This window comes from Bos grunniens, chromosome 5 (assembly GCF_055505025.1).
Source record: "Bos grunniens cultivar Pamir isolate PY7600 chromosome 5, Bosgru_T2T1.0, whole genome shotgun sequence".
Taxonomy (NCBI): Eukaryota; Metazoa; Chordata; class Mammalia; order Artiodactyla; family Bovidae; genus Bos; species Bos grunniens.
The window spans coordinates 106748806-106774677 of NC_141169.1; the positions used below are offsets into that span (position 1 = coordinate 106748806).

At 43.9% G+C, this 25872-nt stretch overlaps 1 protein-coding gene across 1 annotated transcript in view; it reads right to left on the reverse strand.

Moving 5' to 3' along the window:
- The window catches only part of GALNT8 (polypeptide N-acetylgalactosaminyltransferase 8), a 38084-nt gene extending 19170 nt beyond the window's left edge, over nucleotides 1-18914 (reverse strand). Inside the window, exons 1-2 of the mRNA XM_086402353.1 lie at nucleotides 18521-18914; nucleotides 10325-10625 (exon numbers count right to left, since the gene is read on the reverse strand). Of these exons, the coding sequence (XP_086258479.1) occupies nucleotides 10325-10625; nucleotides 18521-18728 (509 nt within the window). The 5' untranslated portion in view covers nucleotides 18729-18914. The remainder of the gene's footprint in view (nucleotides 1-10324; nucleotides 10626-18520) is intronic.
- Between the last annotated feature and the right edge of the window lie 6958 nt (nucleotides 18915-25872).

Sequence of the window (25872 nt, forward strand, 5' to 3'; positions counted from 1 at the left end):
TTCCTTCCCCTGCCCCAAAGTAGCTTCTTTGCCAGAAGTCCTCTTTCTGCCTCCCTTTCCACATGTTCTCAGACCTCCCATCATTTGGACACATGCCTCAACCTCACCACTATAGAGAGGTGGCAAACTGTCCGAAGAAGTGTGCTTGACACACGTTTTATTTTTTATTTTTATTTTTGTGTGTGTGTGTGTAATAAAGTTTTAATGTCAGAGCTTACATTTAGTAAATGCTCACCATATGTGAAGCACTGGCTTACTCTTTTTTTTAACATCCTCATCAAGATATATTTCACACACAATAAAAGTCACCCATTTAAAACTGCACAATTCATTGTTTTTTAATAATATTCACAGAGTTGGGCAACCATCACCACCATCTAATTTTGGGACAGTTTCATCATGCTAGAAAGAAACCCCATATCCACTAGCAGTATTTCTTCATTTCTCCCCAGTCCCATTCCCCCTCAGCCATAGGCAATGATTAATCTACTTTTTATCTCTATAGAATTGCCCATTCTGGACTTTCTGTATAAATGGAAACATACAATATGTGGTCTTTTGTGTTCACCTAGAATAATGTTTTCAAAGTTCATCAATGTTGTACCACATGTCAGCACTTCATTTCTTTCTATTGTCAAATAATATTACATTGCATGGATATGTCACATATTTATCTGTTCATCCAAAATGGGACATTTAGCATGCTTCTACTTTTTGGCTGTTATAAATGCCACTATGAAAATTCTTGAATGAGTGTTTATGTTGGCATGTTTTTATTTTACTTATACACACACTTAACCCTAGGTGAAGATCCTTGGAGAAGGATCCTCTTGAGAGTCCCTTGGACTGCAAGGAGATCAAATCAGTCAATCCTGAAGGAAATCAACCCTGAATATTCATTGGAAGGACTGATGCTGAAGCTGAAGCTCCCAATACTTTGGCCACCTGATGTGAAGAGCTGACTCATTAGAGAAGACCGTGATGATGCTGGGAAAGACTGAAGGCAGGAGGAGAAGGGGACGACAGAGGATGAGATGGTTGGATGGCATCACCGACTCAATGGACAAGTTTGAGCAAGCTCCAGGAGTCGGTGAAGGACAGGGAAGCCTGGCAAGCTGCAGTCTATGGGGTTGCGAAGAGTTGGACGAGACTGAGTGACTGAACTGAACAGAATTGAAGAGAGAAGGTGTTAAGTCAAGTGGTAACTCTATATTTAACAATTTGGTGAACTACTATACTGTTTTCTAAAGTGGCTGCACCATTTTACATTCCCACCAATAATAAATGATGCCTTCAATTTTTCTCCATGTTCTGGACAATATTTGCATTATCTGTCATTGGGATGATAGCCTTCCAAGAGTATGAAGTATTGTCTTACCATTGCTTTGATTTCCATTTCCCTAATAACCAACGATGTGAACATAACTAATGGGGTGAACTCAGACATGACTCAGTGACTAGCACTTTCAATTTTCACTTCATGGCTGATTCACTTTGCCTAGAGCAGAAACTAACACAACATTTTAAAGCAACTGTACTCCAATAAAAAAACTTTTTTAAAGAATTAGAACACATTTCCTCTGATTACAGAACTGTCAAAAAAACAAATTCTCAGAAGGCAAAAAGGAACATTATAAGGCTTTGAGAGATCAGGAAACAGAACATAAAAGTAAAACATAAATAAACACAAGTTGGAAAAAAAATTAAAAAGAGGAATTTCATAGTCTAAGCTTTTCTCCCCAAATCAGTTCCTCCTTTCTCTTGCCACTCCAACATTGATGAAATGCAGAGTAATCGAGATTAACTCTGGAGACACATCAAGGGACTCCAAAAGGCCATGCAAGGAATTTCAAGTAACACTGAAAAGCATACAGAAGTCTGCAAGAAGGATCTCTCCTTTCTCCTTGTTTCCTAGCACCTGACTGGCATGTGTGGACCAGTTCTGTCCAGTAGAACTGGTCCAGTTCTGACCAGTTCCTACCATGATATAGATGTTCTGTATATGCTGTTCATTCTGATCTACACTAGCCACGTGTGGCTAGTAAGCATTATAACAAGGCTATGTAAACTTAAAAAACCTGCTTTTTAATTTAATCCAATTTTAATTAATTTAAATAGCCACATGTGACTGACGCTACCATATTGGATAGTGCAGTAAAATATACTAAAAAATATTCATTGGTTGGTTAACAGCTGGAGGAATTAATCTTTAGCAAATACTTCCAGTATAGAATTACAATTGCCCCTCACTTAGTGGGCTTCCCTGGTGGTAAAGAATCCACCAGTCAAACAGGAGAGGCAAGGGATGTGAGTTTAATCCCTGGGTCAGAAAGATCCCCTGGAGGAGGAAATGACAACCTACTCCAGTATTCTTGCCTGGAGAATCCCATGGACAGAGGGGCCTGGCAGGCCGCAGTCCATGGGGTCGCAGAGAGGCAGATACAGCTCTGCACACCCACATGTGCTCACTCACCCTTAGCATCAGGAGGATACAAAGAGAGAAATATATAACGTGAGCAATTTCTAGATGTTAGAGCTATAAGTGTGTGCGAAGTCGCTTAAGTCATGTCTGACTCTTTGCTACCCAATGGACTATAGCCCACCAGGCTCCTCTGTCTATGAAATTCTCCAGGAAAGAATACTGGAGTGGGTTGCCATGCCCTTCTCCAGGGGACCTTCCTGACCTAGGGATCAAACCCATGTCTCTTATGTCTCCTGCACTGGCAGGCAGGTTCTTTACCACTAGCACCACAGCCAGATCCCAGATGTTAGAACTAGAAAGACAAGTTGTATGCAAATTACAACTTTGCCAGAAACTGCTGTTGTGGAAAGTAAATAAACTGATATGCACCCATGCAACAGTTGCCAAACATCTTCTTATTGAACATCGGGATTTCCTGAGGCAAGTTAGGTGCGCAGCAAGGCCAGATTCCTGGGTGTGTGACTTGTGCAAGCACACAGGTCCTGACACTTGTGAATTAACTCGATAATTTGCTGTCACCATCTTGAAATATTTTTAAGTAATTTTTAAATAACAAGCCCCACGTTTTTATTTTGTACCAGGCCCTGCAAATTTTCTAACTAAACTGGTCATGGCATTTTTCTGAACTCCCTATTAAAGATTAACTATTGAAGGCCTGCCTTTCCATGAGTTTGTTTATTGGAACTTAATATGTACTTAGGGCTTCCCAGGTGGCTCAGTGGTACAGAATCTGCCTGCCAATACATGAGACACAGGAGATATGGGTTTGATCCTAGATCAGGAAGATCCCCTGGAAGAGGAAATGGCAACCCACTCCAGTATTATTGCCTGGAGAATCCTATGGACAGAGGAGCTTGGTGGGCTACAGTCCATGGACTTGAAAAGAGTTGGACACGAAAGAAGCAACTGAGCATGCAGGATCTACTTAAAACTCAATAAAGTTTATTGATTCCCCTGAATGGCCTTTCTCTGGTCTCTGAAAGTTAAAGGGAGGATGTGACCACTTGGAGAATGCCAGGGCTGGCATGTTTCTGGTATCAGACAACCATCCCAAAACTGGGGAAACCAGTAGTGACCACCACTTTGCATCTTGCTGCTGGGCTGCCGTCTATGGGTTTGCACAGAGTCAGACACAACCGAAGTGACTTAGCAGCAGCAGTAGCAGACATAGAAGGTCCGTCCTCATATTATCTTATAATTTATGTGATGGCTCTGAATCACTAAATTACTTCTTCCTCAGAGAAAATCCAAGGAGGACTTTCTTGGTGATCCAGTGGATAGAAATCCATCTGCCAATGCAGGGGACACAGTCTGATCCCTGATGGGGGAAGATTCTATATGCCGCAGAGCAATTAAGCCCATGTGCCACAGCTACTGAGCCAGTGCTCTACAGCCTGTGCTCTACAACAAGAGAAGCCATCGCAATGAGAAACCCACGCATCTCAACAAAGAATAGTCCCAGCTGGTCACAACTAGAGAGAGCCCTCATGCAGCAGTGAGGACCCAGCACAGTCAGAAATAAATAGTAAATAAAATAAAATTTTAAAAGTCCAGGGAGTGGTCTTCCTATAGTTCTCCAAGTGTGGTGGTTTCCAGGATGCCTTAGTTCTGGAATCCATCCATCGGAGCCACATGGATTTTTTTTTTATGGTCAGCAGGAAGGAAGAGCACTCATTTGATTTGTAAGCAGCAGACATGACTCATGTTATTCAAGAATAGAAGGGTACTTGAATCAGACATAGTTTGCATCCACACTAATACTTTCTAACAAGCAGTTTCATGACTTAATCTCTACAGAATTCAACCTTAATGCTCCACAAGTGCGTCAGTTACCCACTGATCTCAGCATATTATCCACACACCTAAAGACTTAAATGATGAATTTGAGGCAGGTTCCAAGGAAAGTAGGAGAAATGCAGAGATGCACACCCAGACACACCTTAGTCCAAATACCGAAAGCCAAAGATAAAATATTGACAGTAGTCAGAGAAAAATGACTCACCACATACAAGGAGACGCTCAACAATATTAAGAGTTGACATCTCATCAAATACAATAAAAATAGAAGGTAGTGGGACAACATACTGAAATTGTCCAAAGAAAAAAGACTGTCAACAAAGCATCTTACATCTTTCAAATGTGAAGAGGAAATAAAAGCAAGTGAACATTGAGAGAATTTGTTGGAAGTAGTCTACCAACAAATTCTCTCAATGTTTACTTGCTTTTATTTCCTCTTTAAGGCACTGGCACCCCACTCCAGTACTCTTACCTGGAAAATCCCATGGATGGAGGAGCCCGGTAGGCTGCAGTCCATGGGGTCGCTAAGAGTCGGACACGACTGAGCGACTTCACTTTCACTTTTCACTTTCATGCATTGGAGAAGGAAATGGCAACCCACTCCAGTGTTCTTGCCTGGAGAATCCCAGGGATGGGGGATCCTGGTAGGCTGCCGTCTATGGGGTCGCAAAGAGTCGGACACGACTGAAGGGACTTAGCAACAGCAGCAGCAGCAGACTACTTTAAAAGAAATACAAGTTTTTTTTATATATACTTTTTTTTTTATTATTTTAACATTTTTTAACTTTCTATTTTACATTGGAGTGTAGTTGATTAACAATTTTGTGATAACTTCACGTATACAGTAAAGTGACTCAGTTATCTCTTATTTTTCAAATTATTTTCCCATTTAGATTGTTACATAATATTGAGCAGAATTCCCTGTGCTATACAGTAGGTCCTTGTTAAGACCAAACTTCCTAACTATCTCTTCCTCTTTCCTTCCCATCTGGTAACCCTAAGTCCATTCTCTAAGTCTGTGGGTCTTTTTAGGCTAAAAGCAAATGATTTGGGGCCATAATGCAAATACACACACATACACACACAGGCAAAAACAAAGAGCACCAGTAAAGGTAACTGTGTAATCAGAAAAGACAGTATATTTCTTCTCTTAACTAATTTTAAAAGCAATTGTATTTTTAAAGTGTATGTAATTGTATTATTGGGACTATAACATATAGCAATTTAATATACTTGACAAAACAGCACAAAAGAAATGGATGGGAGAAGAACTGTATTGAAGTGAGGAAATAACACCAGATGGTAAATTGAATCTACAGGAATAAGTGCAGAGAATCAGACATGGTAAATAAGATAACTATAACACACTGTAAATTTATACTTCCTCTCCTTTTTTCTCATCTTCTTTAATAGACATAAAATTATGTAATGTAATTATAATAGTATATTTTGGAGTTTGTGCCATACAATTTGAAATATGTATGAAAATAATAGGAAAAAAGGAGGAAGAGGGAATAGAGCTATAAATATAATCTTCCTATATCTCACTCAAATAAGTCTAAATAGACTCTGATAAGTTAAGATGCATGTGACAAGCCCTAGAACAACCATTAAGAAAACAACTATACAAATATACTGAAAAATTATTTAAAGAATTATACTGTTACATTAGAAAATAGCCACTTAATGTAAAAAACAAGCAGTAATGGAGGAACAAAGGGAAAACATGAGAGACATTAGAAAACAAAAATAGAATGCCAGACGTAAATCTGACTATGTCAATAAAACAATGACTGTGGGTGAATTAAGCAATCCAGTCAAAAGGTAAATATTATCCGATTGCATTTTTTAAAAAAGGTCCAACTGTATGTTGTCTTTAGGAAACATTTTAGATCAAAAGATACAAGTAGGTTGAAAGTAAAGGATATATCAGCAAGCAGCAACCATAAAAAGTTAAAGAGGTTATACTAATATCAGGAAAAATAGATGGTAAAATAAAGACATTGCTAGTTATAAAGGGAGAGACTTTGTAACCATAAAAGGATATAACCATCAGGAAGATATGCCAATTTTAAACATATATTCCCAGCAACAGAGTGCTGAAATGAAAGAAACAAAATCTGACAGACTGAAGGGAGTAACAGACCAATCAGCATCAATCCCTGCCGATTTCAATACCCTACTTTCAAGGAGAGTAGAAAGGAGAGTGTTAGTCACTCAGTCGTGGCCACCTCTTTTCAAGCCCATGAACTGCAGCCTGCCAGGCTCCTCTGTCCATGCGATTCTCCAGGCAAGAATCCTGGACTGGGTTGCCATTTGCTTCTCCAGGGGATCTTCCAGACCCAGGGATCGGACCAGGTCTCCGGCATTGCAGGCAGATTCTTTACTGTCTGAGCCACCAGGGAAGCCCCATAGAACAACTAAACACAAGATCAACAAGGAGGGCTTTCCTGGTAGTCCAGTGGTTAGGAATCCACCTTGCAGTGCAAGGGACACCAGTTCAATCCCTATTCCAGGAAGACCTCACATGCCTCAGAGCAATGAAGTACGTGCCCCAACTACTGAAACCAGCACTCGAGAACCCATAAGCTGAAACTATTGAACCCACGTGCTGCAACTGCTGAAGCCCGTGTGCCTGGAGCCTGTGCTCCACAGCAAGGGAAGCCACCGCAAGGAGAATCCCGAACACGAGGAAGAGCAGACCCCGCTCACTGCAACTAGAGAAAGCCTGCGTGCAAAAACAAAGACCCACCACAGCCAAAAAAATAAAATACAGAAATGTCTTTAAAAAAAAAGGACAAACAAGGAAATGTAAGACTTAAACAACATTGCAACCAATGAGAGAGACCTAGTGGTGTCCATAAGAACAGTCCACACAACAACAGCAGGTTGCTTTCAACTGTACATGCAACGTTCTCCAGGAGGGGCTGTGTGCTAGAGCATAAAATAACCCTCAATAAATTTTAAAAGACTAAATTCATACGAAGTGTGATTCTCTGATCACAGCAAAGTGGCATGAGAGATGAAAACAGAAAGATATTAGAAATTCACAAATCGGTGGAAATTAAAGAACACATTCTTAAATAGTCATTGGGTCAAAGAAAAAAGTTACAAGTAAAATTAGGAAATAGGAAATACTATAAACAACTATCCACCCACAAATTTAAAAACTTAGGTGAAATTGGCAAATTCCTATTAAAAAACACTTGCAACTCAATAATGAAAAGACAACTGCCTTCTTAAAAGTAGAAAGTGTCTAAATGGGCATTTCTCCAAAGAAAATATACAAATGGCCTGTATACACATGAAAAATGTTCAGCATAACTAGACAACAGGGAAATTTAAATCAAAACTACACTTGTATACCACTTGGCTTCCCTTGTGGCGCAGCTGGTAAAGAATCCGCCTGCAATGCAGGAGACCTGGATTTGATTCCTGGGTTGGGAAAATCCCCTGGAAAGGGGCAAGGCAGGAAGCAACAGTTAGAACTGGACATGGAACAACAGACCGGTTCCAAATAGGAAAAGGAGTATGTCAAGGCTGTGTATTGTCACCCTGCTTATTTAACTTCTATGCAGAGTACATCATGAGAAACGCTGGGCTGGAAGAAGCACAAGCTGGAATCAAGATTGCTGGGAGAAATATCAATAACCTCAGATATGCAGATAACACCATCCTTATGGCAGAAAGTGAAGAGGAACTAAAAAGCCTCTTGATGAAAGTGAAAGAGGAGAGTGAAAAAGGTGGCTTAAAGCTCAACATTCAGAAAACGAAGATCATGGCATCTGGTCCCATCACTTCATGGGAAATAGATGGGGAAACAGCGGAAACAGTGTCAGACTTTATTTTGGGGGGCTCCAAAATCACTACAGATGGTGACTGCAGCCATGAAATTAAAAGACGCTTACTCTTTGGAAGGAAAGTTATGACCAACCTAGATAGCATATTCAAAAGCAGAGACATTACTTTCCCAACAAAGGTTTGTCTAGTCAAGGCTATGGTTTTTCCTGTGGTCATGTATGGATGTGAGAGTTGGACTGTGAAGAAGGCTGAGCACTGAAGAATTGATGCTTTTGAACTGTGGTGTTGGAGAAGACTCTTGAGAGTCCCTTGGACTGCAAGGAGATCCAACCAGTCCATTCTGAAGGAGATCAGCCCTGGGATTTCTTTGGAAGGAATGATGCTAAAGCTGAAACTCCAGTACTTTGGCCACCTCATGCGAAGAGTTGACTCATTGGAAAAGACTCTGATTCTGGGAGGGATTGGGGGCAGGAGGAGAAGGGGATGACAGAGGATGAGATGGCTGGATGGCATCACTGACTTGATGGACATGAGTCTGGGTGAACCCTGGGAGTTGGTGATGGACAGGGAGGCCTGGCGTGCTGCGATTCATGGGGTGGCAAAGAGTCAGACACGACTGAGTGACTTGTGCTTTGCGCTTTCACACTCACTAGGATGGCTATGATCAAAAACAAAAACAAACCTTGATAAGTATGTTAAAAGAAATCAAAACTCTCATATGCTGCTAGAGGGAATAGAAAATGATGCAGCCACTTTGGAAAACAGTCTGGCAGTTCCTTGGAAGTTTAAATATAGAGTCATCATATGGTCCAGCAATTCTACTCCTGGGGTATAACCAAGAAAAATGAAGACACATGTCCACACAAGAACTTGTACATAAATGTTCAAGCCAAAATTATTCATAGTAGTCAAAAAGTGGAAATAATCCCAATGTCCATCAGCTGGTAAACAGATAGAGAAGAGGTGGTATGCAACTGGACAATGAAATTTTATTTTACCATAAAAGGAACAATACTGACAAATAAAGTAGTAATGAATGCTATAACATGAATGACACTTGAAAACATTATGCTACATACAGAAGACTCCATGTTATACGATTCCATTTATACAAAATGTCCAGAAGAGGCAAGTCCATGGGGACAAAAAGCAGATTAGTGGTTTCCTAAGGATGAGGAAGTTGTAGGCAGATGGGGAGGGCCTGTTAGGATGGGTAGGTTTTCTTTCGGAAGAGGTGAAAATGTTTTGAAATTGATAATGGTGATGAATAAACTAAAAATCATTAAATCATACACTTTAGTAAATTGTATGGTATGTGAATTTATCTCTAAAAACTGCTATTTTTAAAACTAATTAAGGAGGCAGAAAAAACTTACTAAGGAGAGGCAGAATGAGAAAAAAAATAGGAAGGGAAAACAGAAGGAGAGAGGAAAGTTTCTTTAAGTTAAAGTTAATAAGACCCGGGTGGTCCCGTGGCTAAGACTCTGTGCATCTAATGCGGGGCCCCGGGGTTTGATCCCTGGTCAGGGAACTAGTTCCCACGTGTTGCAACTAAAGGTCCTGCCTGCCACAAGGAAAACTCAGCAGAGCCAAATAAATAAATATTTGTTTAAATAAATAAAGACGGGTCCAAGCAGAGACTTGGAGAGAAACATCAGGGAGACGAGTAGCACTGTTAACTTCCTTCAACTTGCCCAAGTTTCTCTCTCTCAGCCTCGGTTTCTTCATCTGTAAAATTATGAGTTAGACCCATCCTATCAGAATTCTCAAGGATCTGTGTGTCTCTGATACCTCTGCTCAGCTCTGAGGGGCTGTAAATACTTAAATCAGTCAGTTATCGTCTCAGAGCTGCCATTATAAAATGGATTAAAGTCAAGAATTCTGCTCTGTCAGTCTTCCAGAACTTTCTACATCCCGACCCACTTCCTCACGAATTTCTCACTCTCCCTCCCTTCTTTTCAACCCTTGACTTCTGCTGCTTTCAAAATGTTAGTCACTCAGTTGCATCCTACTCTTTGCGACCCCCATGGATAGTAACCCACCAGGCTCCTCTGTCCATGGAATTCTCCAGGCAAGAGTAGTGGAGTGGATAGCCATTCCCTTTACCAGGGGATCTTCCCGACCCATGGATTGAACCTGGGTCTCCTGCATCACAGGCAGATTCTTTACCATCTAAGCCACTTCCCACAGCTTGTCTCCAAGCTACATTGAGGTCCCTAGGAAGCCTGCCTTGGTCCATCTTACCTGGAATCGCGAGTGTCCGGGAGGGTACGATCCAGGGGCAACCGGTCACTGAGGTACACGTTATAGCCAAACTTCTGGAAGAGGTCCTCAGCCTCTTTCTGCTGAGCCTCAGAAAGGTCCCTACCCCACTTCTTGAAAAGTTCTGAGTCTGGGAAGAGAACCTTGTGGGGATTTTCCTTGAAGAAGCCACCCTCCTTGGCGTGAGCTCTATCTGGAAAAGGATAGAGCTTTTCGTCTTTCACCATTGCCAGCGTGCAAATCCCATCTTCTGATTGTTTTGTAGCCAGCTTCATAGTTTGTTCTGCAAATGAAGGGCAGGGGAGAAAGCATCTCAGCCAGGTGTTAGCTACCCGGGCGTTACTTTCTCATCCCCATTTCCTTGAAATGTTTTTCTTCCCAGATTTTTAGGAGGGTGCAACAGAAAAAGTGTGCAAGAAGTTGTAGACATTGGCAAGAGAAGACCTGGAGAGATGGTATCATTATGGAGAAGTTGAATGAGCTTGCTCCAGGGTCCTGAGGTTGTGGTCAGGGCTAGATAGTGTGCATTTGTCATTTTCGAGGGGAGCAGTTTGGGACGATGACAAAGCCCAGAGCACACTGTGAAAGTGTGAGGCAGGAGGCAGGTAAAGGACTTTACAGAGGGGGAGGCTAAGGGATTGGATCGGTTAACCACAGGGTGCTGCAGGGGCCCAGGTGACAGCAGGACTTGGGTCAGATGGAGACTGTGAATGGATGGCTGTGGCAAGGCCTGTAAGGAGGGAGAGAGTGTGTTGAGATTGGCAGGGAAGTGTCAGCTGAGGAAAGAGGACAGTCAGGCTTTCGTGATAAGTAAAGGGCTGTTTCAACAAGTCTTCTGACTCCTTCCTTCAATGGAACAGAAGGACGTTTGGGATCACCCTAGATGGTGGAATACAAAGAGCCCGAGATTACCCTCTCTCTCTCGAGCACACCAACATCACTACCATCTGCAGAGCAACCATGGGTGACAAAGACCAGAAAAGATCTTCCACAGCTAAAGGCGTCAAAAAACTGGACAGACCTCCCTGGTGGTCCAGGGGACCTGGATTCGATCTGTTGTCAGGAAACTAGATCCCACGTACTGCAACTAAGACCCAGCACACCCAAAGAAAGAAATTGGAGGACCCCAAACTGGAGAATGATTATATTGCCGAGGTTCTCCTCCAGGAGTGAGAGTTCTGAGCTGCATGTAGGGTTTCCCAGCCCAGGGGTCCCACACCAGGAAAATGAGCCCCCAGAGCATTTGGCTTTGAAGACCAGAAAGGCTTAATTTTGAAGTCCCAAAGGGCCAGGAGAAATAGAGATTTCACTTTTAAAGGACACACACACAAAATCTCATGCACACCAGGACCCAGAGCAAAAGCAGTCATTTAATAGGAGCCTGGGCAGACCTACCCATTGGTCTTAGAGAGTTTCCTGGGGGTGGGGGTGCTGTCACTTTGGGGACAGAGACACTGGCAGAAGCCATACTTGGGAACTTTCGATTGAATGAAAGCTAGAGTTGACTGATTAGTATTTCCCAAGTCCTACATTGACTATGATACTCCTCAGCATTCAGCCCCAAAATGTTAATCAAGGTGATAGGGACAGAGTAAAGGGACCGAAGAAGGTGATTAAATGGTTAATCCCACTAGCGGGGTGTAAGTAGGAAAAAAATATGGGAGACCTCTGTAAGTTAATGGTCACTTAAGAAAGCAGGTTTGCTTAACCACAGAAGCAAGCAGGCTTCCTTAGCCACAAACCCAAGCAAAAGAAGCATGAGACATGCCCCCAGATGATAAAACAGTGGCATGAGCCCCACATCCTGCCCAGTGAGCTCAACAAGTTAATGATCCTTAGGACGTGCTCTCTCCACACATCGAAACAACAGTTTGTGGAAAGGTGACATTTCAAAGTGAAAGGCACTCACTGTGCTGAGACCTGGAATAATTTTCCCATAGTGCCATGACAGTCCTGGCTTGACCATGGAGGGACAGGAAAACTCTGCTACCCAACCTGGAGAAGGGGCTGATGATGGAAACATGACATCTACTCAAGAATGAGGAAGAAGGTCTTCTCCCCCTCCCCACTTTTCCTTTGATTATAAAACTGTAGCCCACTAAGGTCTTGCGGAAGCACCCTCTGGCCTGCCCACTTTAAGCCTCTCAAGCATCCTATTCTAATCAGTTCAGCTCAGTTCATTTCATTTGCTCAGTCGTGTCCAACTCTTTGGGACCCCATGGATTGTAGCATGCCAGGCTTCTCGGAGCTTCCTCAAACTCGTGTCAATTGAGTCAATGATGCCATCCAACCATCTCATCCTCGGTCACCCTCTTCTCCTCCTGCCTTCAATCTTTCCCAGCATCAGGGTCTTTTCCAATGAGTCAATTCTTCACATCAGGTGGCCAAAGTATTGGAGCTTCTTCAGCATCAGTCCTTCCAATGAATATGCAAGGTTGATTTCCTTTAGGATTGACTGGCTTGATCTCCTTGCAGTGACTCTTAATTCTATTCTAATAAAGGGACTCTCAATTCCTATTCTAATAAATTCCTTACCTATCACTTTGCCTCTCTCATGCAGAATTTTTTCTGCTTTAAGACATAAAGCACCAAAGCTCTTCAAAGCCCCCCAAAATACCCATCCAGTGGCTTCAATTCAAAGGCACTCCACCAGAGGGGCTTGCTTAAGTTCCCACCAATCCTCCCTTTGTTGTTTTTCAGTCACTTTAGTTGATTTTGACTCTTTTCAGCCCCATGGACTATAGCCCACCAGGTTCCTCTGTCCATGAAATTTCCCAGGCAAGAATGCTGGAGTGGGTTGCCATTTCCTACTCCAGGGGATCTTTCCGACCCAGGGATCAAACCTGCGTCTCCTGCACTGGTTGGCAATTCTTTATCACCTAGTCACCAGGGAAGCCCCAGTCCTCCCTTACACACATTAAACTCCAACCAAATTGATGGGATCACCTCTAGCTCATGTAGTACCATTCTGCAAGTTAGAAGAGAGAATCCCTTTTTCAGATGATTGCAACCCTGGGGTACCAGCTTCAGGAGAGGATGGTCCCATTGTGTGAACCCCTCTGGGCAGAGGCAGCCCCACACCACAGAGTGTGGTTTGGTGTACAAAACGTGGGCAGAATTTCAGCTAGGTGCCCAGCCCCTAAGAGGGATGCAGGGAAACCTTACAAGTGGGGGGAGGGTATTTTTGGAAGATGACCTAAACCTGGCCCGTGAATGAGAAGAGTCAACCATAGAAGTGCCTATGAGACGGAAAGAGGATGGTCAAAGCAAATCTGGAAAGAAAAATAAATGGAGGATATTTCAGAGAAGACTCCTGGGGACTAGCTCTCATATTTGCTCAGGCAGAAAATAAAAATGGGAGCAAGATTTTCACAGTATTCCAAATCAAACCATATTTTGATTCAAACTCTTCTATGCTAAGCACGGGGATCACAGGATGGCCTTGGATTCCGTGGGCCTTTAAACTCCCTTATACTCCTCTTTGGAGATTCCCTGGTGGCTCAGATGGTACAGAGTCTGCCTGCAATGCAGGAGACCTGGGTTCGGTCCCTGGTTCTAGAAGATCTCCTAGAGAGGGAAATGGCAGCCCACTTCAGTATTCTTGCCTGGAGGATCCGGTGGACAGAGGAGCCTGGCAAGCTATAGTCCACAGGGTGGCAAAAGAGTCGCACATGACTGAGCAACTAACATTTTCTCTTTTCACACTCCGCTCTGGGCGTTATCTGATCTTCCACTCTCATTCATTGCTGTCAGTGGGAAATTTTGACGATGGAAGCACAGAACCCAGCGGGACAGAGACTGTGTTACTAAACCACCCACATGACTTACACTAAAACTCTCCAAGACCCAAAGGGGACACACCCAAGTGTGTCGCTCTGATCGGGCCTTTTAAGAACCCCCAGGGAAGTTCCAGAAAATTGGTTTAGAGTTATTAAGCCCTTCCACAGTAAGGATATGATTATCATTATGTGTTTGCTTTGGCTCTTCACAGACTTCATTATTTGCTCAGGTGTCCTCACTGTCATGATTTTCTTCAGTCTTTTCGGAGGTAAAGAGCAACCAGAAGGAGGGTCATTGAACCAGCTTTCCATTTCAGCAAGCCCTTCCGGAAAGAAAAGCGTTTGTGATCTGGAAACGGGGTCCAGAAAGCATTTTGAAATTCATCTCAGCGGGTAGGGAGTCCCTGACACCACGTCATTTCAGAGTGAATAGAACGTGTAGAGCACAGAGAACAACAAGCCAAGGAGGAACCGGTTGTGCAGAGAGATGGAAATAAACTTGACGGCTCTGGATGGCTTCTCGGGGCACATTGTGTCCCAGCCGGAAGAAAGACTAGCCAGGCTCTTGGCAGAACTCCTGCTATTTTAAGGCCTGAGGAGGCTGACACAGGATGGGTGAGCCAGAGAGCTGGTGTGGTCTGCGTGTTCAGCCAAGGAGTGACAGTGATGGCCAAGGTACACAGACATCCTGTGGTGAAATTGCCCTGGGAATGTTTGCACAGTCAACGTGCAAACCAGCCAAGGGCTCTCAAAGCCAGGGCCTCAGGAGCTGATGATCTTCTCTGTTGTCTCTAACTCTTTCCCCTGGATCACCCTTCTCTTCATCCCTGGCTGCCCATCCCTTCAGCCCAGGCTCAGAGTCTTCTGTTCTCTCCTTCCTACACTCAGTCACTCACTCATCTATTTAATTTCTCTGTGCCAGGCCCAGGGCATAGAGTGGTAAAGCACATCACAAGACACTCATCAACTGAACCGTCCCGTAAGAAAGCTTCCCTGGTGGCTTAGATGGTAAAGAATCTGCCTGCAATGGAGGAGACCCAGGTTCAATCCCTGAGTTGGGAAGATCCCTTGAAGAAGGAAATGGCAACCCACTCCAGTATTCTTGCCTGGAGAATCCCATGGACAGAGGATCCTTGTGGGCTACAGTCTATGGGGTTGCAAAGAGTTGGACACGACTGAGTGACTAACACTTTCACTTTATGAAAACTGCCTTCCAGAAATCTGAACCACAATAACATAAGAGTCTTGTGATGGGGGATGGAAACCATGCTTCATGCCTCCTTCTCCCCTCATCTATTTTCCCTTTTTTCCTCCGTATCAATTCTTCCACCCTCCGCCCTCGACATTTTCACTCTGGCCTCCTTTTCTGTGCTCATCTCTTTTCTCCTTTCTTGTCCCCTCTCCATATCTCCCCTTCTCTGATTTCCACCCTTCCTTTTCCTCTTCCTGTCTGACCTTCCATCTATCCCTCTGTCTCACCCTGAACCCTGACAAGGCTCAGTTCTTGTTTTTTAAAAGACACTCCGTAGGCTTTCCTGGTGGCCCAGTGGTTAAGAATCTTCCTGCCAATGCAGGGGGACATGGGTTCGATCCCTGGTCCAGGAAGATTCCACATGGAGTGGATCAACTAAGCCCATGCGTGCACCAGAACTATTGAGGCTGTGCTCTAGAGCCCAGGTGCTGCAACTACGGAGCCCATGGGCGGAAACTACTGAAGCCTGGGTGTTCTAGACCCCGTGCTCTGCAACAAGAGAAGCCACTGCAACGAAAAGCCTACGCACTGCACCTAGTGGGTAGCCCCTACTCTCCGCAACTAGAGAAAGACTAACTGCAACAACAAAGACCCAGTGCAGCCAAAATAACTGAAATTAGTAAACATAATTATTTTTTTAAAAAGACACTCCCCAAGGCTATTATGTTAAGTGAAATAAGTCAGACAGAAAAAAACAAGTACTGTATGACATCACTTATATGTGGAATCTAAAAAATATATATACAATAGACTAGTGAATATAACAAAAGAGAAAAGAGAAATAGACTCACAGATATAGAGAACACACTGCTGCTGCTGCTGCTGCTAAGTCGCTTCAGTCGTGTCCGACTCTGTGTGACCCCATAGACGGCAGCCCACCAGGCTCCCCCATCCCTGGGATTCTCCAGGCAAGAACACTGGAGTGGGTTGCCATTTCCTTCTCCAATGCATGAAAGTGAAAAGTGAAAGTGAAGTCGGTCATGTCCGACTCTTAGCAACCCCATGGACTGCAGCCCACCAGGCTTCTCCATCCATGGGATTTTCCAGGCAAGAGTACTGGAGTGGGGTGCCATTGACTAGTGGTTGCCAGTGTTTGCCGGCAACACAGGAGTAGGGCAAGGGGAGGCACAGATTGTTACTGGATGTAACATAAGCTCATGTATGTACTGTACAATACGGGGAATATAGCCGATATTTTATAATAAATGTAAATGAAAAATAACCTTTAAAATTCTATAAAAATTTAAAAATTAAAAAAATTAAAAAGAGGAAATTTCCTGGTGGTCCAGTGGCTAAGACTCTGCACTCCCAATACAGGAGGCCTGGGTTTGATCGCTAGTCTGGAAACTAGATTCCACATGCCATGACTAAAAGGTATCACATGGCGTAACTGAAGGCCTTGCATGCTGCGATGTAGATCAGAGATGCTACACACCGTAGCTGGGACATAATGCAGCCAAAGAATTAAATAATCCTTTTTTTTTTTTAATTAAACCGAAAAAAAAAGACACTCCCCACCACCCAGGCTCCATGGGCACACAGCCACACATCTGAGCAGTCAATTCCCTGCTCTCACATTCCAGACCCCTCTCCCCCAGGGCATGAGCACAAGATTCTTATCATGCGGGAGCCCGTGAGTCCTGCCTTCACTGGAAGCAGATGCCAAGATACAAGAAATTCACAGGAGGTAGAGTTTCATGGTGAGTTTCAAAAACAAACCCCAGAATTCCTGGGAAGAGGTTAAAATGTGCTGGACCCTGAGGGCATCATCTTAAGTGAAAAAAGCCAAAGACAAATATTATTGGGTCTCATTTATGTGTGGAATCGAATAAGAATGGGGGGAAATGAGTTCATAGATGCAAAGAACAGGGACTTCCCTGGCAGTCCGGTGGCTAAGACTCCACACTCCCAATGCAAGGGGCCCTGGTTTGATCTTTAGTCAGGGAGCTAGATTTCACATACTGCAACTAAGAGGTTTGCGTGCTGCAATTAAAAGAAGATTCTCAAAGATCTCATATGCCATAAGCAAGGTGTGGTACAGTTATATATATATATATATATATATATATATATATTTTAAAGATACAGGGAACAGATTAGTGGTTGCTAGAGGCAGGGTGGGGGGGTGAGCAAAGTGTGTAAAGAAGGGCAAAAGCTACACACTCCCAGTTATAAAATAAATAAATCCTGGATATGTAATGTACAGTGTGGCAACTATAGTCAATAATGCTGTATTGTATGTTTAAAAGCTGGTGACAGAGTAAATCTCAAAAGTCCTCATCCCAAGGAAAAAATGTAGAACTATGTGAGACAGCAAATGTTAATCAGATTTATTTTGTGATCATTTCGCGAAATACACAAATATTGAACCCTTATGTCCTACACATGAAATTAATGTAATCTTATGACTTATTTGAAAAGACCCTGATGTTGGGAAAGATTGAAGGCTGGAGGAGAAGGGGATGACCGAGGATGAGATGGTTGAATGGCATCACTGACTCAATGGACATGAGTTTGAGTAAACTCTGGGAGCTGGTGATGGACGGGGAGGCCTGGCGCGCTGCAGTCCATGGGGTCGCAAAGAGTTGGGCACGACTGAGTGACTGCACTGAACCAAACTAAACATCAACTGGGCTTCCCAGGTGGTGCTAGTGGTAAAGAATCTGCCTGCCAAGGCAGGAGACTCAGAAGAAATGGGTGCTATCCCTGGGTCGGGAAGATCCCCTGGAGGAGGGCATGGCACCCCACTCTAGTCTTCTAGCCTGGAGACTTCCATGGACAGAGGAGCCTGGAAGGGTACAGTCCTTGGGGGTGGCACAGAGTCAGACACAACTGAGCAAATAAGCAGCAACAGCATATGCCAACTATAAGTCCATTTTAAAAAGAGGTTGACATGTAGGGCACATCAGCCAGGGGGCTCTTTCTGCACAGACTTCACCAGGGTGTGTGCCCGCCCTGAGGTACACACACACACACACACACACACACACACACAACCTGTTCCCTCCATCAGCTGCTGGCTCTGATTCCCACTAATTCTCCCTCCTTTTCCCCTCCACACCTCTTTATTCTGTGCCCCTAAGCACATACTCACAGGCACAGACAGGCATACACACTGTCCCCTCCATGTCAGTGCCGTCGACTTACTCAGATGCTGCAAATTCGCCTCTAGTCGAGAGAGTCTGTCCATCACTGTCCAGTTAAGTTCAGACGGAGCAAAATGCAGCTTATTCTGGCGATCCCCCAGGATCAACTCCTGTACAATCCTCTTAGTGTAAAATATCAGGAGGAGATTGAGAGCGAAGACCAGCAGCAGCCCGATGCTGAGGACTCCGAGGACATTTCTCCTGAGCATGTTATTCTGTCCCTGGCTCTGCTGCTCCCTGGGGGCTGAGGGTAGTGTCACTGCCCAGGCAAGCTGAGGATCACAGTGAGCTGAGCCCTGACGGTGCTGGCTGCATAGAGGATACCCTGCCCACTGAGCCAGATGTTCTCTGAGTAGGAAAGCCGTACCGGGCTGCCTGGTTCTCCCCGGGCAGCGTCAGGCTTGCGGAATGTGTCATGGCAGCGGCCCAAGGATGGGCAAGTCACCTGGGCACACCTTATGCAGAAGTCAGGTTACTGCTTGCTCCCGGAGCCAGTGGAGGCTCTTCTCTCTTGGTTTTGTTTGATTTCATTTTGCTTCTGAATGTTTCTTCTCTCTGGTAGGAGCCCTTAGAAGACTCTCCGAAAGGGCGTGTGAGGTCTGGACCTGTGAGTGTAGCAGAGAAGAAACAGTAGGAGGGAAGAAGCCACTGCATGAGAAGTCTCTGGACCACGTGCTTTTTGAGAGCAAGGATGGTGTCTGAGATGTCTTTTTTGCCGGTGGCTCAGTGGTAAAGAACACTCTTGCCATTGCCAGAGACACAGGACATGCAGGTTCAATCCCTGGGTCGGGAAGATCCCCTGGAGGAGGAAATGGCAACCCACTCCAGTATTCTTGCCTGGAGAGTCACATGGACAGAGGAGCCTAGAGGGATACAGTCCATGGGGTCACAAAGAGTTGGACACAATTGAGTGACTGAGCTCGCTTGCACATAGAGTCTTGAAAATTATAGGTCTGTAACAGTTGTCAGTTCTGTAAAACTTCCTGCGAGTTCTACCTAGAAGCAGATGAGTGAGCTGGAGGGGGCCCACTGGGGTAAGCCCCAGGGCTCAGACTTGCTTCACTAGTCACTGCCCAGCTCTGCACACTGAGGTGCTAGCCTCCCCTGACCCTCAGCTTCCGGTAACTCTTCTGCCCCACACCTTGCACCCACTATATGCTTTGGACAAATCACCTGATTATCGTCATCACAGGTTAACATTTAAAATAGTTCCCCAGGGCTTCCCTGGTGGTCCAGTGGTTAAGAATCCACCTGTGAATGCAGGGGACACAGGTTCAATCCCCGGTCAGGGACAATCCCACAAGCTTCAGAGCAATTAAGCCCGTGTGCCACAACTACTCTTGAGCCTGCTCTCTAGAACCCACGAGCCTCACCTACTGAAATCCGAGTGCCCTAGAGTCTGTGCTCCCCAACAAGAGAAGCCACTGGAATGAGAAGCCCCTGCTGGCCATAACTAGAGAAAGCCTGCGTGCAGCAATGAAGACCCAGCAGAGAAAAAAATAAAATAAATAAATATTTAAAAAATAATAATAGTAAAATAGTTACCCAGAGCCCCAAAGTTCAAAATTCTCAATTAAGGGTTGAATTGCTTCATAATATCACCCACTCTGTCCCAGGTCCCCAGACACAGCACATGCTGATGAGAGCTGAGGCAGACATGTGGATTACAGCAAAGACATACAGTTTTAGGAAACGCAGGTGGAAAGAGAAAGAACCAAATGAAAAGTAATCAGTTCTTTTGTTTTCATCAGTTTTTCCCTTGCATTCACATGCAAATTAGAGTCAAAAGAAATTTGAAATGGCTGATTGCTTCCGTTTCTGATGCAACGTAGAATGGACCCACTTGTCTCTATTACTCTCCATTCAGTTCAGTTCAGTTGCAGCCATGTCTGACTCTTTGTGACTCCATGAACTGCAGCACACCAGGTCTCCCTGTCCATCACCAACTCCCGGAGTTCACTTAAATTCACATCCATTGAGTCGGTGATGCGGTCCAGCCATCTCATCCTCTGTCGTCCCCTTCTCCTCCTGCCTCCAATCCCTCCCAGCATCAGAGTCTTTTCCAATGAGTCAACTCTTCGCATGAGGTGGCCAAAGTACTGGAGTTTCAGCTTTAGCATCATTCCTTCCAAGAACACCCATGACTGATCTCCTTTAGAATGGACTTGTTGGATCTCCTTGCAGTCCAAGGGACTCTCAGGAGTCTTCTCCAACACCACAGTTCAAAAGCATCAACTCTTCGGCCCTCAGCTTTCTTCACAGTCCAACTCTCACATCCATACACGACCACTGGAAAAACCATAGCCTTGACTAGACGGATCTTTGTTGGCAAAGTAATATCTCTGCTTTTGAATATGCTATCTAGGTTGGTCATAACTTTCCTTCCAAGGAGTAAGCCTCTTTTAATTTCATGGCTGCAATCACCATCTGCAGTGATTTTGGAGCCCCAAAAAATAAACTCTGCCACTGTTTCCACTGTTTCCCCATCTATTTCCCATGAAGTGATGGGACCAGATGCCATGATCTTCGTTTTCTGAATGTTGAGCTTTAAGCCACCTTTTTCACTCTCCTCTTTCACTTTCATCAAGAGGCTTTTTAGTTCCTCTTCACTTTCTGCCATAAGGGTGGTGTCATCTGCATATCTGAGGTTATTGATATTTCTCCCAGCAATCTTGATTCCAGCTTGTGCTTCTTCCAACCCAGCGTTTCTCATGATGTACTCTGCATAGAAGTTAAATAAGCAGGGTGACAATATACAGCCTTGACATACTCCTTTTCCTATTTGGGACCAGTCCTCTCCATTAAGAACAACCAAAAGCTCTGGACACTGTACATTAGACTCTAAAAGGTAGAGAGAATAGAGCAGACCAGCTAGAGATCTTGAGATCTGAGGAAAAACTCAGCAGTGAGTTCCCCGGGTTCGCTTTTCAGCTGAGAGGTCTTAGACTGAACACTGAGAAGTTGCCAACCTGTCCATGTTAACAGGCAAAGACTATGAAAGCACCGAGAAATGCCTGCTGTCTATACACAAAGGAGAAGTCTAGCAAGATAGAAAACCTTCAAATAATAACTGCCCTACTCCAGGGACTTCTCTGATGGTCCAGTGGCTGAGACTCTGCACTTCCAGTTCAGGGGGCCCGGGTTCAATCCCTGGTCAGGGAACTAGACCCCACAGGATGTGCAACTAAAGATCCCACATGCTGCAACTAAGACCCAGTGCAGCCAAGTAAGCAAATTTTTTTAAAAAACCAAAACAACGACAACAAAAAAACTGTCATTTTCCAGCCAAACACCCCTGAAAACCCATTGCATCAGGACCAGTCATCAATAAAGACCACACGGGAAGCCTTCACTTCTACCCCCTTCTCCAGCTGTGACAAGGGGCGCCTTCCATCCCCCTTCAGGATGGTGTCAGAGAGCCATAACTTTTGTCCTTGTTCCCTGTGATGTCTGTAAGAACAGCACTGAAGTGCCCCTCCCTCTCTCAGCCAGTGTGGTGTCAGCAGAGAACTCAAGGGGAAACTGAGCTTCCTCCCTCCCCCACAACAATAATGAGGCCTCCCTCCCCCAGGTGTCAATGGAGGCCAAGTGGAAGCCTAGACTTTCACCCCACATGTCATAAAGCAGTGGCATCTCCCTTTGCCTACCAGAGCAGTGTCAGAAAGTCCTGCTAAAACAGAAAATTTAAACAAGATACAGAATCTCATGATATAATACCAAAATGTCCAGGATGCAATAAAAAAAATTATGTGCCATACCAAGAACCAGGAAAATCTCAACTTGAATGAGAAAAGGCAATCAACAGACATTAACAGCAGTAGGACACAGATGTTGAAACTGTTTTATGAGGGTTTTAAAGCAGCCATTAGAAAAGTACTTTGACAAGCAGTTAACAAATGTGCTTGAAAGAAACGAAAAAAATAGTAAGTCTCAGCAAAGAAGTAGAAAATCTCAGGAAAGAAATAGAAGACATAAAGGAGAACCAGATGGAAATTTTTTAACTGGAAAGTAAAATAAATAAAAATTTTAAATGGTTTCTGTCTGTCTGTTAGTCGCTCAGTCGTGTTCAACTCTTTGCAACCCCATGAACTGTAGCCCCACAGGCTTCTCTGTCCATGGAATTCTCCAGGCAAAAATACTGGAGTGCATTGTCATTCCCTTCAATTACAGTGTCTTAAATCCTCCTGGGGAAAAAAATGGTGATTCAATCATTAATAATTGCCGGGGTCCAGCCCCGGCTGATCCAGGGAGTTCGAAGCGGGGACGGCGTCGGCGAGGGTCAGGATACAATAGCTTCAATTAGATATCAATTAAAGATATAAAGAGTAATAGAATAAGGATAGCTCAGTGGGAAAATTCAGTGGAGAAAAGAGGCTGAGTAGCTTGGTTTACGCGGGAGACCAATAAAACTTCAAGACAAGAAGCTTGCACCACTTACGTAGGCCACAGGCGTCCTTCCGTTCTCCCGAAGGAGAGGAGACACTGAGGCCTCCCCGGTCGGATCTTAGAAGCCCAGGCATAATTAGTAAGCATGGTGGGTTCTGCGCTCCAGATGGAGACTCAGCCAGAGTGATATGGGGAGACCAGTATTTCGAGGAACTGATCCCAATTCTATATTTTCCATGGTCTACTTTTATACACTAAGATGTTATGCAAAAATCACGCAGGGTCAGCAGTCCTGACTTTTATTAAAGTCAGGTGCTTCATACAAATGTATACAGAGGTCTTAGGGGTGTTACATCATCTTCTGGCCAGGGGGCCTGCTGACAATTTATGACCCTCTCCTTGTGACAGCAGTCAGTCAACCAGGACACTTATTTCTCCAGGGGTGATTATTCTTAAAACAGACGCCACCCAAATAAAGTTACATTCCTATAGGGTGAGGGTGTAATGGGTTTTAATTAAGAAAAGAATTTATTTAGCCTAAGGTCTAACGTGATTAATATTAAAGGTTAATACTTATTTCTTCTATATATTCATTAATGTGTGTAAGGGCAGGGGATATGGAGACTTAGCAACAAACATTGGCTCAACAAATGAAAAACCCTTCACCAACACAATTTCTAATCAGCCCATTATACTTATTCTAATAGTTTTCTAACTTTTCTAAGGAACCTGTTTTTAGAAGGTTTAAAGCATCTCGTGCCTCTCACAGTTGGGAGGCTGTGAGCAATCACATGTGGCTGGACAAGCCTGTCAGGCAGGCTAGAGAACCTTCAGAGGAGTTTGTAGGTTAAAACACTCTTGTCATGCCCAGGAGTTTTTATTAACTGGAGCTCTAAGTTAACTCCTTCTCGGAAAGAGGTGGTGGGGGACAGCCCCCCGTTAAGTCAGAGGTGTAGATGAGCACAAAGTAGTAAAGTAGGCAGGCTCTGGTTATGGGGGTAGATGCTCGAGGATTTCCAGGGGGACTCCTGAGGTTCGATCTTGCCTTTGCGTATGTCGAGCCTCCTTCCTCATGACCTTTGCCACGGGCGGAGTGCCTCACTTTCGCCCCCAACAAATAATGTCTGTCTTTTCTTTCCCTTGCATACAACCTCCAGCCAGACAGCAAACATTTCAGAACAGGTTGCTTTTGTCGATCATAAATGCTGACTTCTTAGAAGGAAATTCCAGCCCCCTTCCATACTTTACCACTAAAATTTCTGCTCATTCTATGATCATTAAAGGAGAGTATGTCCTCAATAGGTTAAACTGTACCCTTTCTTAACCAGTTACAAATATCTGCGTAATTTCAGAGGATTCATTCACTTGACAAGGAATAGGGTTGATGACAGTGGCTAAGAAAAAGCTGATTTGTGGCTTGTGAGCATGTGTTGGAAGGAAAGAGAAAATAAATATCTTGTGAGCACCTTCTATGGGCCAGCCAGTGGTAGGCGCTGGATGCACGTGATCTCATCTGGTCTTCATAATCACCCTGTGATGGGAGGACTATTACTCCATATTCCAGATAAGGAAACAAAATCAGGAGGTCAGGTTGTATTTGTTTCAGTTTTTTAATCATACTTTTTTACGCTATGGGGCTTCCCTTGTGGCTCAGCTGGTAAAGAATCCGCCTGCAATGTAGGAGACCTGGGTTCGATCCCTGGGTTGGGAAGATCCCCTGGAGAAGGGAAAGGCTACCCACTCCAGTATTCTGGCCTGGAGAATTCCATGGACTGTTACAGTCTATGGGGTTGCAAAGAGTCGGACATGACTGAGCGACTATCACTTTCAATTTTTTATGCTGTAGTTTTGGGGATTAGTACAGATAAACTGCAGAGTTTTTCTTTTGCACAGATATCCATGTTCCAATGTCCTTCCTGACCTCCTGGACTGGTTGCGTATATATTTGTCATTATGGTAAAGTGTATGTATGATGCAGAAACAAGAGTTTCAAGGCAAGAGTTTTTCACTTCAGTTGCTTAGCCAGGAGTGGGACTGTAAGATCATAAGATGATTCCCTTCCCTCCACACCCCCCTCAAAATCATAAGGTGAGCAAAATTGTAGAGTAAGAAATTCACTTTAAAGATGTCTTTCCCATCAATAATCAAGAGGCTTAGACAAGTTTTTCCACCAGAACAACAGAGGAAAGAGAATCACACTGCAGAATTAGCACTGTAAAATCTAATGCATTTGTACATAATTAGGAAAAGCCAACAGTGTAATCAATACAATTGATAAACACTTAACTTTGAGAAATAGCAGAGCAACAGGATTCCTTGCAATTAATTCATCAGTTCTGAGTGCTTATCATAGAATAGAGTTGGGCCAAGGAAAAAAAAAATAGCCTGAAAAATGGACCAGTATAGATTACAAAACAAAGCAACACAAGAAGGGAGGATCTGTACTCACAACCAAAATATGTCTGGCTTTTTTCTTTGTTTTTTAATCATACCTGGTTGTGAGTGTCATCAGAGACCTAGCAAGAAAGTCTTGGCCATTATCATCAGAACTAGAGTAGATGTAAGTTTTATGTAGCCCAGACTTGTCCTTGTAATTCACTTTCATAAACCTTTAAACTCAGTTCTTCAAATGTTATCTGATGGATGATATTTGAAGCACTATCTTAGTTACCAGCTGCCATCTGCCAGCAACAGCTCAGCTTCTGTTTCATTTAGGCATTCTAGTGAGACTTTAAATAATTCAAGGTGAAACTAGCCATTTGGGAAAAAAAAATGGAAGAAGCACTTAGGAAAAGATATTTAGGAATTTCATACAAGTGCTGGTTAGTTTGTTGGGTTTGAGAAAGTGGTATCTCTACCTTACATTGAATTTTCTGAAGATTCAGCTGAAAACAAGGGCTTCCCAGGTGGTTCAATGGTAAAGCATCCACCCGCCAATGCAGGAGACAAAGACATGTGTGTTTGATC